The 16,043-nt window shown below is 64.4% G+C and overlaps 2 protein-coding genes across 3 annotated transcripts in view; one reads left to right on the forward strand and one right to left on the reverse strand.

Annotated features, from left to right (window-relative positions):
• The window catches only part of SLC22A18 (solute carrier family 22 member 18), a 20,848-nt gene extending 6,849 nt beyond the window's left edge, over positions 1-13,999 (reverse strand). Inside the window, exons 1-6 of one of the 2 annotated variants that reach the window (XM_035013524.1) lie at positions 13,838-13,999; positions 11,743-12,040; positions 8,903-9,000; positions 8,009-8,169; positions 7,579-7,711; positions 37-155 (exon numbers count right to left, since the gene is read on the reverse strand). In XM_035013524.1, coding sequence (XP_034869415.1) covers positions 37-155; positions 7,579-7,711; positions 8,009-8,169; positions 8,903-9,000; positions 11,743-11,886 — 655 coding nt within the window. In that variant the 5' untranslated portion in view covers positions 11,887-12,040; positions 13,838-13,999. Of the gene's footprint in view, positions 1-36; positions 156-7,578; positions 7,712-8,008; positions 8,170-8,902; positions 9,001-11,742; positions 12,041-13,837 lie in introns of those variants that run through there. The other variant, XM_035013525.1, reaches the window with a different exon arrangement.
• The window catches only part of CDKN1C (cyclin dependent kinase inhibitor 1C), a 17,409-nt gene continuing 13,432 nt past the window's right edge, over positions 12,067-16,043 (forward strand). The window contains exons 1-2 of the mRNA XM_035013526.1: positions 12,067-12,331; positions 13,397-13,479. Coding sequence (XP_034869417.1) covers positions 12,310-12,331; positions 13,397-13,479 — 105 coding nt within the window. The 5' untranslated portion in view covers positions 12,067-12,309. The remainder of the gene's footprint in view (positions 12,332-13,396; positions 13,480-16,043) is intronic.

Consider the following 16,043-nt stretch of genomic DNA (forward strand, 5'->3'; position numbering starts at 1 on the left):
GGGCTTACCTGGAGGGGCTCACCTGGTGGGGCTCACCTGGAGGGGCAGCCTGGGCATGGGTGCTAACTCCTTTAGTGCTGATGGGGATGCAGGTGAAGCTGAGGACGGCTGCCACGAGGTTGGCCACAAGAGCCACGGCGGCTGGACATCGAAGCCTGGAGGTGAGAGTAATGGTCACACAGGACTTGGGTCCCTAGGTGTGGGATCTCCCCCACGGGCCCCTTTAGCCACGCTTAGGTCTCGACTGCTGAGAACAGCTCAAACCCCACCAGCCACATCCCCACGGCCTGTGACCTGGGGGTCATTAGGTGATGGGATGAAGGAGCGGATGAAGCTGTCACCATGCCCGACGCTCACGCTGCAGCTGCAGGCTCTGGCATTCACGGCACGTGGGTCCCGGGTCTCCGAGGAGGGGCAGTGGTGGGAGCCGCAAGCTGAGCCCTGGAGGGCTGGGGTGGAGTCTCCCAGGGATGGTCGGCTCCCAGACTGCCGAGGGGTGGGAAGGCCCCCAGAGGACGGGCCTGGTGCATGTGCGTGCGTGTGTGTGTGTGTGTGCACCCGCTGCTCCCAGCCAGGGCAGGGGCGGCCCACATCTGGGGACTCAGGACTCAGCTCCAGGCTGGGTCTTCCCACATGGAGGAGCCCCCTGCACAGCCCTGGCAGAAGTGGGCCAGCCACGGGTCCTGCCCATTTGACAGAGGTGCAAATTGAGGTTCCCAGAAGCAGGGTCCTGTCCCCAGATCAGTCCTCGTCTCTCTGTTGGGACTGGAGGGACCTCCTGGGGGGGGAGGGACGGCTCGGCGGTGCCTTTGGGTGCCACGTATCTGGCCCTTTGGGCTGATGGGGAACTACATGCCAGGCGGCCTGGGGCCGGGGCACCAGGAGGCCAAGGGCAGGGGTGCAGGGGGCCTGGGTTTGCCTCCTGGCTCCACCACGGGACCCCCACTCAGCCTTGTGAGGCCTCTGTCCCTTCCTGCTCGGTAGGCCTCAGGAGCCCCCAGACACCACGCCCCCTCTTCCTGCAGTGTGGGCATGCTGGGCTTGGGAGGGGCTTCGGATGCCACGCTCAGGACACCACCAGGGACCCAGACTCAGGCGGGCCCCTCAGCTTTGGCATCTGAGAACATCCGTCCCCGCCATGAGTCACTGCACGGAAACTCAGCCCCTGACCCCCTGGAAGGGCCAGGCGGCCAGGCAGGCCATGTCACCTGACAACATGGGCCCTTCCGACCATTACCATTTCTTCTGGAGGCCAACCTGGCACCCTCCTGGGGGTGGAGGGGGGACACAAGAAGGAATGGAAACTTCGTACTGAGCCAGGCCCCGCTCTGACTTTCCAGGCTGGCACAGGGCCGCAAAGCCCTTCCCCTCAGCCGCAGAGGAAACTCCTATACATCCTGCAAGAGCCTTTCTCCGAGAGCCCCTGGCACTGCGTCCTCTGAGAGGGGTCTGCTCCGTCCGATGGCCAGTACCTGGCCTTGAGGACAAGTGGGCCTGGGGGGCACCCTGCGCCAAGACCCCAGGGAACATCAGACCATGGGACACACATGTGAGCTGTTTGCAGGCACCATGTCCTGACCCCAACCTCACCAGAGCCCCCAGATCTGCCCTGTTCGGGGCCTCAGGGCATAGACGCAAGGTGCCCTTGGCCCTCCGCGGGGTGCCAAGAACACACTTCCCTGCCCCTCCCCCGCACAGCTCACGTATGTGTACACACAGAGCTCCTACGGGAGACACAGGTGGGAGAGGCCTTGTTCCACATGGGGTCGGGGGGCCAGTGGGGTCAGCCCCCCATATCTCTGGCCAGGCCCTGCCCAGGCTCACACAGGTGGTCGCTGTAGAGCTGATAGTTGCTGGCCCTCCCCTCCCCTCCCCCACTGGCCCATCTCTGGCCGCCCCCGCCGACCCCCACTGCCCGCGATGGTGGATATTCGGGCTCCTGGCCACCAGGCTTCCAAATAAACGGGCATTTCCACGGACCCACAGGTCAGAGGCTCAGAGGCCTGCGCTCAGTCCCCTGCGGAGGACCGAGGCCGGCCCAGGCTGGAGCCCCCTCCTCGGGCTGGCAGGGACTGATCTGTGACGCGGGCAGGGACACCCAGCCAGAGAGAGGGGCCCTTTCTTCAGGACTCGCGCGTCACTGCTTGGGGCCTGGAGGGCAGGGACAGAACCTGCTTTCTTCGCCAGATGCCCCGGAAATTCGCGGGAGCAGAGGCGGCCACTTAGATGGCTATTCCGGGAGGCTGGTGACAAGCGAGGGCCGGGTGGTGGCAAGGAGCCAGGCCCCTTCTTGTGGCATCTCACCCACCCCTTGCGTGAAGGCTGGTAAACCGAAGGGAGCATGGGGACCCTGGGGGACCCGGTGGGGGGTGGGGGACCGTAGCTTCCCAGGGGACATGGGGGGTGTCCTTCCACCCTCACACCCCCTCCAACTTCCCCAGGACAAATGCCAGAGGGGCGAGCAGAAGGCAAGGGAACGGCGGGCCAGCTCGGCCCCTCCACCCCCCACCCCTGCACGGAGGGCCGTCTCCTCGGCCTGGGTGCTCTCTGCCTCGGTGCCCCCACCGGGCGCTGCTCCGTCCTCCAGGACACAGCTTGGCGCCCCTCCCCAGGGACCTTCGGGTCAGCGAGCCCCTGAGCACGGGGCAGAGTCAGCTCCCCCACCACCCGGGGCCTCCCGCCTCCTTTGTGCGGGACCCGTGGGATGGCCGCGCCCCATTGCTGTTGGCTCGTTGGAGCCGAGTTACAAATTGAGTGTCGACCACGACGGCAGGCAGGCAGGCAACGTTCAGCGTGTCTTTGTCCACCCACCCCTTTTGTTTTCGGTTGAATGGATGGACAGGAGGCCGGAGGGATGGAGGCCACGAAGGGGCTCTGGGCAAGACTCCGGGCACCCGAGTCTCTTTGTCCTTTTGCCCTTCTCTGCAGCGACCTTGCTGGGTGACCTCCTCTCCTTAGAAGCAAATGAGGGCCAGACTCCCTGGGGGCCAGCCTCCCGGACACCTTGTCCCCACCCCCAACGGCTGCACGGGTTCCCAGGGGGCTGGTCGCGGCTGGTCACCAGCGCTGGTTGATGGGTCCGGGCCTTGCCTCCTCAGCTCGAGGGCCCGCCGTTTGCCAGTGAGACATTGTCAGGAGGGAGGTGGGCTGGGCCGTCTGCCCACCGTGCCTGCCCACCTTGTGCTTTTGTGCCCTCTACCAACCCAGTCCGACCACAAGGTGACAGTACTCATGAAACCAGCCAGGGCTGCCCTCGCCCTGCTCTGAGGCTCCCCTGGCTCTGGGGGGCTCAGGGCCTCCTGGGTGGCACACCCCTCTCCCATCCAACCTGGAGGACAGGCTGCGGTCAGCTGGGACCCAGCTTCACGTGACACCTGGCTGCAAAAGTCACCAGACTCACTGGATGTCAGCCTGGGGCTTGGGGTGCAGAAGTCACCCAGTGTTGCCGTATCAACAATATCTGAAAACAGAAGTCCTGTGGGGCCGCTCCAGACTCAGCCTCCCTCTGCCTTCCAGGTGCCAGAAAAAAGGCCGAGAAGCCTCGTCTAGCCTGACCCTTTCCAGCCCTCCATGTCCCGAGCGCCTGATCCCTCCATTTCCAACCACACAGGCCTCCAAGCATGCCCCGAGTTCCTTCCTGCCCCAGGGCCTTTGCACAGGCTTTCTCTCTGCCTGGAACACTGTCCATCGCAGCCCACCTTCAACAGCTGACTTCTCCCTCACCTCTCAGGTCTAAGCTGAGCTTACTCTCAGCCAGCTGGGCCCTGTTTGTGCACTTCCCTGTGCCCGGGACACCCAGGGTCCTTCTGCCAGGTCCCGTGGTGGGGAGAGCCTCGGTGAGCCATCGTGAGCACCAAGTGGAGCAGGCCGCCTGGCTGACCCACGAGTCCCTCCTGTCTCCGTCATTCAGGGCAGCCCGAGTGTTTACTCATTAACTTCCAGAGGAAGCAGGGGTGTCACCGTGTCACTGGGGTGGAAACCCTCTGCCAGCAGGATAAGACCTTCCCCTTCCCCGGCCAGACCGGAGGCTGAGATAAAATCCCAAGTCCTCAGGGAGATAAAGGGTGTCATAAATTCCCTCTGAGTCACCGAGGGCCCACTGGGCAAAGCTCACGCCGCCAGAGCAGAGCCACTCACCGCCAGCCAGTGCCCAGGAGGGCTGCCGGTGACACGAACGCATCAGGTAGCCTGACCTCCAGGGTCTGTAGCTGCAGGCTGCCCTGCCCGGTGCAAACCCTCCCCAGCCTCCGTGAACTGCTATCCTCGTGGGCATCTGCCCAAATCCCGAGCCCTTGCAGGGGACCGAGCCCCCGCTGTACCCGAGACTGTGAGTACGACAGCCCATCCGCACTCAGCGAGTGGGGGGCCTGCCCGCACTAAGTCCAACAGTCAGGCCTGGGGCTCCCCCCTTTCCAGGAATCCCTGGACCCGCTCCCCTGGGACCTGACTCAGGGCCATGAGTCACAGAGCACCGCCCCCCCAGGCCCTGAGTGGGGAGCCAGGCCTCCCAGCTGGAGCTCCCCGCTGAGCCCAAACCAGTTAAACCAGTGCCCTTCCCACACCCTGAGGCTGCCAAGGCCACTTCCTCTCTCCGCCCCCTGCTCCCCCGAGGTGGGAGGCATGGCTGAGGCCTTTCGGGGGAGGGGTCACAGGAGGTGGGTTGGGCAGGAAGGTGGCGGCCATGGAGCCCTCACAATGTGCCTTGGTTTCCATCGAGGAAAGGGAAGGAAGGCGCGAGGTGGCCCTTGCCCCAGGAGGACCGGGAGACAGGGCATTGGCCCTTGCCTTGGGGCACTGGGGTCCTGGAGCCCACTTCCCCTGGGCCTTGGACGGGGAACCTGGAGCTCCATGGGGGAGACTCACTCTCCTGGGGATCTCAGTTTTCCCACCCATCAAAGGAAATATACAGGCTATCAGGCACCTTATATCTTGGGATGAAAGAAGGCAGGGAAGAGAATGGATTGTTCTGGAAGGTAAGGGCAGGGGTGCAGGCAATCTTAGGGGCTGCTCGGGGAAGAGGGCAGTGAGTGGTGTCTTCTGGGCCAGCAGCTGGGATGGAGGGAAGGGAAAGTGATGGCAAGAGGGGACATGGATGGGGCTGGCAGAGGAAGGTTCTGGACAGCCCACGCACCTCGGAGCCGTGCAGGTGGGCCCAGTTCACAGGTGAGAGCACCTGTCCAGGTGACCGTAGGTGCCCCACAGCCCACGGTAGCGGGTGGCTGGGCTGTTGAGAGTCCAGGTGGGTGGGGCAGCATGGGGGGGGGCTCCTACCTGCCCCGCCTCTCCCTCTCCTGTCCCCTCTTCGCACCCTGGCCCCCACTTACACGCTCCCAACCCTCTTTCTGTCCTTCCTGGGGAGACTGAGGCCCTCTTTCTCTTGCTCCCACCACCCCAGCGGCTCACGTGCAGGCAGAACCCGCAGTCACTGCCACCCCGTCAGTGCGGCGGGGCCCTCCCTGCCGTGACCCACGTGCCCCATGGCTTCTGGAATGTTCTCCTGGATCTCCTTCCCTTCATGTCCTCACTGTGCCTCCTCCTTGACCCCTGCTTCTAATATGAAGTGCCAGGTTGGGGCTCAGGGCTTGGGGCTCGACCTGAACCGGGTCCTAGGGCTTAAAAACCACCCAGGTGAGGACACACCCCCTCTCCATCCACAGCTGCCTTGACCGCTTGCTGGGCACCAGGGTCAGCCCAATGGAGACCCAAGTCCCAGTGGCCCCAAGGATTGCTCAGATCTCAGCAAGGTTCATGGTTCACCCAGGGCCAGCTCCAGAGTCCGGGCACGGCCCTGGGCTCGCACCCGCATCCCGCCCGTCGGCAAAACCAAGGCCGACCCTGCCCTCTGCCTTCTCCCCCCACTGCCACCCCCGGTCCAGCTGCGCCCCTCTCCTGCCTGGACTGGTACAAGAGCCACCTCACTGGTCTCCTCACAGCGGCCCTCGCTCCCACGTTCTCCACACATTAACCAGGTCACACCCCGTTCCTGCTTACACCTGCCCAGGGCTCCATGGCCTGGCCCCCCTGCGCACCTCCCCTCCATCCCCCCCCGCTTCCCCACTCCAGCCACACCGGCCTCCTTGCTCCCCCAACCTCAGGGCCTTTGCATTTGCTGGGTCTTTGCTTTCCCAGTCGTCCTCCTGCCTCCCCACTCACCTCCTTCGGGTGAGGCCCTGGTGGCCACCTGTCCATCTGCCCTCGATCCCACTGTATTACTTTTTACCCCATGTGGCTCATCCCGACATAATAGAAATACATATCGTTTGCACTTTATCCGAGGACTTGGCCTGTCGTATTGGCCACCGTATCCCAGAGCCTGGAATCGAGGGCACTTAGTAGCTGTTCAATAAACACCAGTGAGGAAACAGATGAATAGAGCCCCGCCTTTCCCACTCCAGCCTCCTGCCTGAGGAGTTCCGTAGACACAGACATCCACAAGCCAGGCTCTGATGAAAATACTGCGGGTGGGGGGCTGGGGACAAGGACCTCCCTCCACACTGGGAGCTGGTGTAACAAGGCCACCCTCCCCTCCTGTTCCCCAATCCCTGGGGATCAGCCATCACCCGGTCGCTTCTACTGCTGCTGGGGTCTGTCGCATAGGGTCATTCAAGATCGGGAGGCCTGGCAGGGTCAACCGAGGTGCCCGCGTGCACGTGCATGTACGAGTGTGTGCACGCGCGTGAGTCAGACGCCAGACTGACTCCTCCCCTGAGTGGAGTCCCAGGGCAGCTCCCAGGCCTGCACAGGGACGTTGGGTCACCAGCTGGCACACGGCCTCCACCCACAGCTGGGCACCCACCTTCCAGACCGACAGCAAAGACTTGGGTCTGAATGAAGGCAAGGGGCAAGGTCCGCTCCTATGAAAGAAGCCGATTTTGAGTGGGTGTTGGGGCCCTGGGAGAGGAGAGGAGGAACAGGGTGGGGCGCTGGTCGCCCAGCAGCGGAAACGAGGTGCCCCTCCCTAGCCCGGCGGGGCCTCTCCAGGGCTAGGCGTCTCTGGGTCCAAGGTTATGCTCTTCTCCCAGGCCGCACGCTGGGGCCGCTGGTACAGACGGTTCTGTGGTTACCAAACCTCCAGAAGCTGGGTCCGGCTGCCCCCAGGGTCCCCAGCCCAGGGCCACATGGTGCCCATGGGTCATGCCGGCACCCCGCCTCCAGGGCCTGCCTCGGGTTTCTCTAGGTCCAGCCTGATATCCATGGGACCCCTGACGGCCGCGCGTGCCCCTAGCTGGGACCTCCTGGGGCCAAGGGGCGGGGGGCGGCCCTGCGCCCGCCCTTGTCCTGGAGCGCACCCTCTGGGGCTGCGGCGCGTCGGGAAGGTGCCAGGTGGCTGCCGCGGGGTGGGGGGGGCCTGCAGTCGTGCTCCTGCCCGGCCCCGCCCACGGCCAGCCCCGCCCACCACTAGCCCCGCCCACAGCGCGGGGCCGGACGGATCTTCCTTCACCCGACCCAAGCTGCTCAACGTGCAGATGGAGAAACCGAGGCCCAACTTCGGCCTTCCTGACCAGCACCCCCACCCTGCCTCCCGGCCCCCGCCACCCCCCCCGCCCCCGGGGCCGGGTTCCCGCCTCGGCCACTCACCCGCACGCGGCGCTCAGGGTCCCGCCGAGCAGCGAGCCGAAGATCATGCCGACCCCGAAGCACAGGCCCAGCCGGCCCAGGGCCGCCGGCCGCTCCTCGGGCGCAGACAGGTCGGTGATGACCATCTGAGCGGCTGGGGGCGGAGCGGGGGCTGAGCCGGACGACCCCCTTGCGGAGCACCTTGCGGCCCAGGCCACGCCCCCACCCGCCCCTCCCCCACTTGCTCCCCAGGCCACGGTCCCGTGTCACCCCCCCCACCCCAGTCCTGCTCTCGGGCCCAAACTGGCACTCAGAGGGTGACCTCCGTCCCACCCTCTGGCTCTGGCCACCCCCACCTCCCTCAGGTCGTGCCCTGGGCCCAGGCTCCCCCAACGTGCCCCCCCAACCTTGTCCTCCTGCAGGGGCCCTACCTGGCCCTACCTGGCCCTACCTGGCAGCCCGTGCATGAGTGCTGCAGGCAAGGGCGAGACATAGAGCAAGGCCACGCCGGGCAGGGCCGGGCTGCAGGCGGCCACCAGGATCAGGTAGAAGGCGGAGGACGCCAGGAAGCTGAGCGTGAACGCGGCCCGCGCCCCGCGCTGGTCGGCAAACCTGGGGGGCCTCAAACTGTGAGCCCCACGGATACCAGGCCGGGTCCTCTCTCCTCTGCCCCTGACACCCACCCCGTGGGGCCGCCGGGTTGCTAGGCCACAGGGATCCCCTCATGGCCGACGAGGGAGGCCTGGGTGCGGGATGGTCGGGGCAAGGGCCCCTCTGGGGGTCTCAGCTTCCCAGTGCTTCCACTGCGGCAGCTTGCAGCGACCTGCGGGGGGTCTGACCGAGCCGGGCATCCGCACTCCCTTCGAGAATACCTTGTGGGGTCCCAATGGAGCACGGGTCTATGAGTAGTACAATAAGTGTCTCCCAGGGGCACCTGGGGGGCTCAGTCCCTTAAACGGCTCAGGCCATGATCTCAGGATCCCCGGGATCTAGCCCTGGGTCAGGCTCCCTGCTCAGCGGGGAGCCTGCCTCTCCCTCTGCCCCTCCCCCCGCTTGCCTGTGCTCTCTCTTTAAACAAATAAATAAATAAAATCTTAAAAAAAAAGTGTCTCCCAGGCTCCAGCCCTTTCTCCACCCACCCCCAAGCAGCCCCAGGAAACCCCCCCAGAACCCCTGCTGTCTGACTTTCCCATCTCTGGAGCCCCTTTCCTGTGCAGTTACCCTAAAGATCCTGCCACGTTGATCTGGCCTCCTCAGGGTTTGCAGGAGGATGTCTGCTGCCCTGTCCCAGCGCCCCCGCCTGAGCCCAGTGCCTCCCCCACCGAACATCCCTGCCCCCTGGTACCTGCCAAACACTGGCCCGCCCAGCAGCTGAAGCACGCCAAAGGCTGTCTGCAGGTAGCCGAAGGCCACAGAATCCAGGCCCAGCCGCCGGGTCAGGTACTGCAAACACAGGAGGGGCCCACAGGAAGGGTCAGGGAGTCCGGGGTGTGCAGTGGGTCGGGAGTGGGAGACGTAGCCCTGAACTGGGGGGAAGGGAAGCCCTCTGACCACGCTGCGGTGTGCCCGGGAGGGGCCCTCAGGCCTGGAGCTCGGCTACTTATAGCAAGGAGCCCACTGGGGCCTCTGGGACCAGCTTCACCGGGCCCAGTGGTCAGGGACGGCGGCTGCCGGCCCTCCTTCCCCTCTGCAGGGCACACCTCGCCCATTCGAAGCTGCCTGGTGGACTGTAGCATCTTCCAGGCCAGCAAGAGATGGTCCCCAAATGCCCTGATGATGTCCAGAAGGTGGCCCATTTCCCAGCAGGACCCATGCCTGCTCTTGGGGGCTCCTAGCCTCTGCAGGTGCCACCCTGGGGAAGGTAAAGGCCGTGACGAGTGTCTGTCCAGAGAACGGGAGGAGTCCTGGGGACCCCAGATTAGCCCGCTCTAATCCTCTGACTTCAATATTCCCCACCCTGGCCTCTGAGTTCCTGGCCCCTCCCTCCAGGGATTCCCCCCTGTAATGGGTTGAATTGGGTCCCGCCCACAAAATCCTAATGCTCAATATTCGGAATGTGACCTTATTTGGAGATAGAGTCTTTACAGAGGGAACCGAGTTCAAGGAAGGTCATCAGGGTGGGTTTGGTGTCTTTATACTGAGGGGAATTTTGGACACGGCCTCACGCAGCAGGACAGCCGTGTCAGAGGATAGTTGGGGCGGACCCTGGAATATGTGGGGAGTGCCTGGGACGAGCAGAAGCTGGAAGAGGCAGGAAGGACCGTCCCCTGCGGGCTTCAGGGGGAGGCCTGAGACCCCGGGATTTGGACTTGTGGCCTCCAGTCTGTGAGAAGCAAACTTCTGTGGCTCTAAGCCACCCGAGTTTGGTGCTTTGTCATGGCAACCCCAGGAAACAACTACGCCTCATGCCCGACCCCACACCCTGTACTCTCCCTAAGCTCAGTCAAGGGCATCCCTCCCGCCTGCCTTCTTTCTCACCTGCACACCCCCTTCCCCAGGGCAGCTGCAATCCCAGGGCACTGGGCAATCTCCCCTCCTCCTGGCATGGGGCGGGGCAGGGGGCTGGGGGCGCTGAGCCCCACTGGAGAAGCCTGAAGCCCTGCTGTCTGGTCTCTCCTGCTGGCGCACTTGACTGGACGATCATCGCACGTTCCCCTAATGAGTCCACGCTCTCCCCGCCCACTGTACCCCACCTTCTCCTCGCACTCAAACCTGCCTCGTCCTCCCCTCCCACCCCAAAGACCTCTGCTTCATGGCTGATGCCTCCGCCCTTGCAAGGGTTCAGGTGCAAATCCTCAGAGTCATCCCTGACCACTCCTCTTGCACAGTCACATCCAATCCATCGGCAACTCTTGGGCTCAACCTTCACCACAGACCTCAAAGCCAGCGGCTTCCTACCTTCCCCACGGCCAGCACCCTCCTGGAGTCCTCGCAGCCTTTCTGGGGCCTTACCTCCTTCTCCTCTCTGCTCACTCCTCTCTAGCTGCACTGTTCTCACTACTGCCCCAGGGCCTTTGCACCAGCCAGGCTTGCTCTTTTTCCTTTAAGCTTGCCTTGTCGGGGAGGCTTTCCTGCCCCCGTCGGTGGGCACTCCCAGCCCCTGCAGCACGCCTTCTCTCACACATGGCACGGTCTAAGGATTGTGTGTTCCGAGCCTGCTGTATTCCAGGTTCTGAGAACAGGATGCACATAATAGGTGCTTGGTGAGCATTTGCAGAACAGTATGTTCCACACGTGCTCTGCCTTCAGCCGTTCACTCATCACTCCCTGCACCAACCCTCCCAGGGAGGGACGTTGTGACCCATTTCACGATGGGACGGCGAGGCGTCTGCCCAGCCCCCTGGCTGCTAAGGAAGGGAGTCAGCGCCCCCTCGCACCCGGATCCCCGGGCATGGACTGCTCATGACAATCCCCTGGGGAACTTTAAAAAGTGGCCGGCTGCTGTGCCATGGCTCCACCCAGGCCAGACGGGAAAGGCCCTCTGGGACCTCCATAGCCAGGCCAGCTCCACGGGGGTCTGCTGAAGGAACCGGCAGGAGGGCAAAGGTGGGCTCTGCGGACAGCAGGTGAGCGGGCACGGAGAGCTGACCATGGCCGCTTAGCCAACGGCCTATCACCGGGCAAAGTTCCAGCCTGGGGGAGGCAGCGGGGAGGAGATGGGGCCAGCTCTGACCTCACGGGGAGACAGAAATAATTTAATAGCATGGAACAGGGTGTGGGGCGTGGGCAACCTGCAGGAGGACTGACCCAGCGGGACCTGGATGGAGGGTAAGAGGTTCTAGGGTCTGGGCAGGTGTTGGGAGGGAGGCCTCCCTGTGGAAGAGGCCCAAGCAGAGGCCTGAGCGCAGGAAGGACAGGAGCTGAGCAGGTGTTGGGGCGGTGGATCAATAGGGCAACAGTCCTGGTGGGGTGGAAGGGACGGAGCCAGGCCAGCCAGGGGGAGGGGCACTGCCACCAGAAGGGCTGCGTGGCAGCGGGGGTGGCTCCCTATGGCCCCTCCCCGGGGCCGCCGTGCACCAGAGCGCAGAAGTGCTGATGGAGGGCCCAGAAGGCAGTCCCTGGGTTCCCCGACGAGGGGCCTGGGCAGCCCTGGGCCCCCACCCCCGGCCCCTGCCATTGCACGATGGAAGAAGAGAGGGACAGTGGGGCATGCGGGTGGCTTGCTGCCCGGGGGAGGGTACCCACCGGCATGATGGAGAACCGCATGAAGAGGCAGGTGAGCTCCAGGGCAACCAGCAGGTAGGTGAGTAGGATGAGCCGGGGATGGCCCAGCGTGCCCATCTTGCCGGAGTGCTGACCCTGGCCCCCAGGGGCTCCGGCTCCCCGCATCCCAGACAGGTGTGGCGGGAGAGCCTGGACAGATCCGAGCAGGAGGCCGGCACAGCGGGCAGGGGGCAAAAGTCGTGTTGTGCTGGGCGAGGGTGCTGAGTCACGGGGCGGGAAGCGGGCCGTGCCTGGCCTGGCCTGTCGTCGAAGAGAGGGCCTGTGGGAGAGGCCAGAGCTGCAGGACCCCCAGCTGGGCTTCCAGCCACCTGCTATGTGACCTTAGGCCACTCTCGCCCTCGGAGAACGTGGCAGGCGGCCCTCCCCCTCCGCCAGCGACAGCTCTGGATCTGTGGGCACACAGCTCCTGGGGAACGTGACACAGAGACCGTGCCCCCTAGTGTGGGCCAGGCTCCGCTCCCCCTGTGCCTTACACAGGGAGGCACCAGCACCCCATTTTAAGAGGGAAGCCCCGTCGTAGAGGCCCAGATGGTTGCTGACTGCAGCTCAGGTAGGTGTCTCTGGCATGTGTGGGGCTTATGTATTTTGGGTCCCGGTTATTGGAGGGGGGGCTCCTTAGGCCCATAGCGTGCCCCCCACCCCTATGGAGCAGCTTCTGGAGGAAGGCTTAACCCCCCTCGTCCAGTCCTCCAGCCAGAGCCCAAGGGGGCTTCGGAGTGGCCTGGGGGGGGCTGGGGGCCGAGGCTCAGCCTTTCAGGCCCCCCAGGGCAGGCAGCTCTGCCGCACCTCCCGCTGCAGGGTCTTGTCTGTCCTCCAGCCTGCAACCGGCTCTGTGGACGCCTCCACAGAGTTTTACCAAATGAACACTCCATTGTACACTTGAGGTCCAGGGTGGCCTTCAGAGCCTGGGGTCCAAGGCTGGGGGTGGGGGTGGGTGACAGTAGGAGGAAACCCCGGCCGCTGCCTCTGGCACCCTCCTCATCCTGGTTCAGGGAGGCTGGGGGAGGCGGGTAGAGGCCGAGAGCCTCGGGTCAGGGGCACCTGGCTGGTTGCTCAGAGGCTCCATGCTACAAGGGGTACGGTCAGGGACGCCCCCTCCAGAGTGAGCTCTGACACCTGCCTTGCCCTGGGGTGAGCCCTCCTGGGGTGAGCTCCGGCCTGGCCCTTCCGTTGCTGGGCCTGGGCACCCACGCTCTCTGGGGGGCCTGAGACTCAGTCTTCCTGGGGTGACCTGGGACACCGGCTTTCTTGGGTGACCTGGGATGCTGGCCCAACATGTCCTGGGAGGATAGGCACCCCCCTCACCCTGCAGCTTTTCTCCCAGGTTGGTGGCGGAGGCAGGGACTCTGACTTCTGGAAGGCGGCTGGTGTCTAGTCCACACATGGGGTGGGCAGAGTGGGGAGGTGGACAGGGCAGAGGGACTGGGGACAGGGGCTGGAAAGGATAGGAGGAGAGAGGGGTGGAGGGAAGGAAGGGAGAGGGGAAGGGAAAAGGGCAGGGCTCAGTGTCTGGCCTGCCCCCTCCCTAAGGTCTGCACAGAGACCCAGAGGAGGGGTGGGGGACAGGAGCATTTCTGGAAACAGCTCCGGGGTCTCTCCCCACCTCTCCCTACAGACCAGTGGATGCCAACTCCGCACTTCACACGGCTGCCACTCCATCCCCCTTGGCCGGGGCCACCAGAGACCCATGGGACGCAGGTACACCTAGCTTCAAGCGGTCCCTCGGTGGGACTTCGGGGGCTGGGGAACCGGGGTGCTCGCGGCCACCCAGAGCCCCTGCTGGCATCCTCGGGAGCCCAATTCCCCCGAGAAGGAACTAGACGCTGGTCCAGGACACTGCCGCTCCGCCTCCACAGGCCCAAATGTCAAAGTCAAAGTCCCCTCAGCCTGTGTGAACTCAGGGTACCAGGGGCCCGGCCAGGTGGAGCCTTCCCGCGTTGCCCAGGGACGGCCGGAGGGTGGACCAAAGTCCGCATGGTAGGGGGCAGAGCCAGGGAGCCTGAGGCCTGCTGCTGAGGCCTCTCCGGGCAGGGGCTGGCAGGCCCCCACAACTCACCCCTCCTATGTTTGAGGAAGGTTCCGTCCGAACAGCGCAAATGGGGGACATGTGTTTGTACTGCAGGATGGTGTCCCCTGTTCTCTGCCAACCTCAGGAGTTGCACTGAGAGCCCAGAACGGGGGCAGGTGGACCAGCAGGGGTTTCCTGGAAGAACCGCACGGAAAGGCTGACCTGCAGAAGAGGGGGGCCATGGTGTCTGAGATTCGGGACCCCTGGGAGGAGGATTGGAGTCCAGGTGGTTCTGGGCTCCATGGGGGGCGGAGTGGGGATGGGACTGTCCCCAGGAGGTTCCACACCCTCCAGGGCCTGTGGGCTCCAGCCTGGCCGCTTGCCATAGACGTGGCCAGGAGGTGGGGACATCATCTGGCCCCTTCTGGTTTCTCTGGGCAGGAGTTGGGGGGAAAAGAGGCAGGAGAGGGAGCAGGGAGAGGGTCTCCAGTCTGCCCCAGGGCAGGTGGGGGAGGCGGAGGGCACGTGGGGTGGGCAAGAAGGAGCTGGTTACTCACCTCTCCCTTCCTCCTGCGTCCAGCAGGGCCTTTGGAGGGCTTGGAACTGGTTGGAGCAGAAGTAATCGGCTCTAGCCTGAGTATTTGTCATGAACAGGCTCGTGTGGGCGGGGAGCTTCCTGGTCCTGAGAGTGTGGGAAATCTGCCCTACGGGCCACACGATGAGTGGAACCCGGAACACTAGAATCCCCGACCTGTTCTTCCTTCCCCAGAGTAGCCAGCCCCGCTCACTTAGCCACTCAACACACACTCAGCACTTCCCCAGGGCCCACTGCTAGCCCCAGGGCGATCCCAGCCCCCAGCTGCCTCTCGCAGAGACAGGCTGACAATTCTGCAGGGGCAAGGCTGATCCAGGTCCACGGGAGGAATCAGGGGCAGGGTTAGGAGGTGACACCTCCGGGGAGTCTAAGGATAAGCGAAGACTGGCCAGGGGCAGGAAGGTATTTTGAAGGTGGAGGTGTTTCGAAAACCGAGAACCCTTGATGGGGTGGGGGCAAAGGTGTGTGTGGGGCAAGAGTTAATTCTGGAGAGGGGTGGTGAGGCCATCTCAGAGGGTCTCACCGGCCACACTAAGGCCCGGGGGAGCCCCAGAGGGCTGGGAGGGGGAGGCACAGGGGGAGATGTGCCCTGGGGAGGGACCCTCTGGCTCAGGGTGCTGGAGGGTGAGACCCATGTGAGTCTCCCAGAGCTGGCAGGACCCCGGGGCCTGCCCGGGTGTCTGAACGGGGACGGGCTGCGGAACAGGCAGCCTCGCTGACGCCGACTGGCTTTTGTTGAGTGCCACCGCGTGCTGGGCTCTGTGCCAGGTGCTGGGGATACTCAGCCCACAGGCGCGACTGCCCTGGTGTGGCTTGCATTGTAGCGAGCCTGAGAGTGCACGTGTGTTCATGCGTGTGTGCACATACGTGTGTGTATGCATGCACGTGCATGTGTGGGTGTGTGCGTGTATGTGTGAGGGGACAGATAATACCCAGTACGTGCGATAGGTGAATTATACACTGATTGTGAGCGTGTGGGTTGTGCTCTGCACGCAGTGCAGCCCCTGCAGAGTTCTGGGCTTTCCTTATGTCCTTCTGGAAGGAGCCTCTGGCTGATGGGACCGACAGGCATGGGCCCGCACAGGGAGGCTTCTGCAGTCCCAGTAGGGTGAGGTGGCAGCGGAGGTGGGGGGTGGGATTCCACACACCCTGGGAGGGAAGAGTTGGACAGGGTGTCCTGATGGACGGGGCATGGCCAGGAGAGACCTGCAGTATGGGCTGCCCTTAGCGGGGAGGTGGGGGCTTCTGGAGGGAGAACATGCTGGAGCTCGACGCTCAGGTGGGCGGAGACGGGGGTCAGCACACAGGTGTAGGAGGGTGTGGTTTGGGGCTGTGGTCTGAGCTGGAGGTTTGAAGTAGGGCACCATCCTCAGCGAGATGAGCGCCTTTGTGGGTTGACAAGGGGTCCACAGTGCTTGTTACTTTTATTATTCCCCGAGGCCCACCTCAAATGTTACCTCTTCAGGGATGCCCGCAGGGTTTTGGCCAGCACCCGGGCAGGACCAGGCCCCAGACGGGGTGGGATCTCCGCACGCTGAGGTGCAGTTTCAGGCCTCGGCCAGCAGGGGCGCCCGGACGCCTGCAGCCGCAGCTGAGCTCCGGCCTCCGGCGGCCCCTCCCAGCGTGGGGGAGGGGGTCGGACTTCCGCTCCCACTCGGT

This window comes from Mirounga leonina, unplaced genomic scaffold (genome assembly GCF_011800145.1).
Source record: "Mirounga leonina isolate KUSES-001 unplaced genomic scaffold, KU_Mleo_1.0 Mir_166, whole genome shotgun sequence".
NCBI lineage: Eukaryota > Metazoa > Chordata > Mammalia > Carnivora > Phocidae > Mirounga > Mirounga leonina.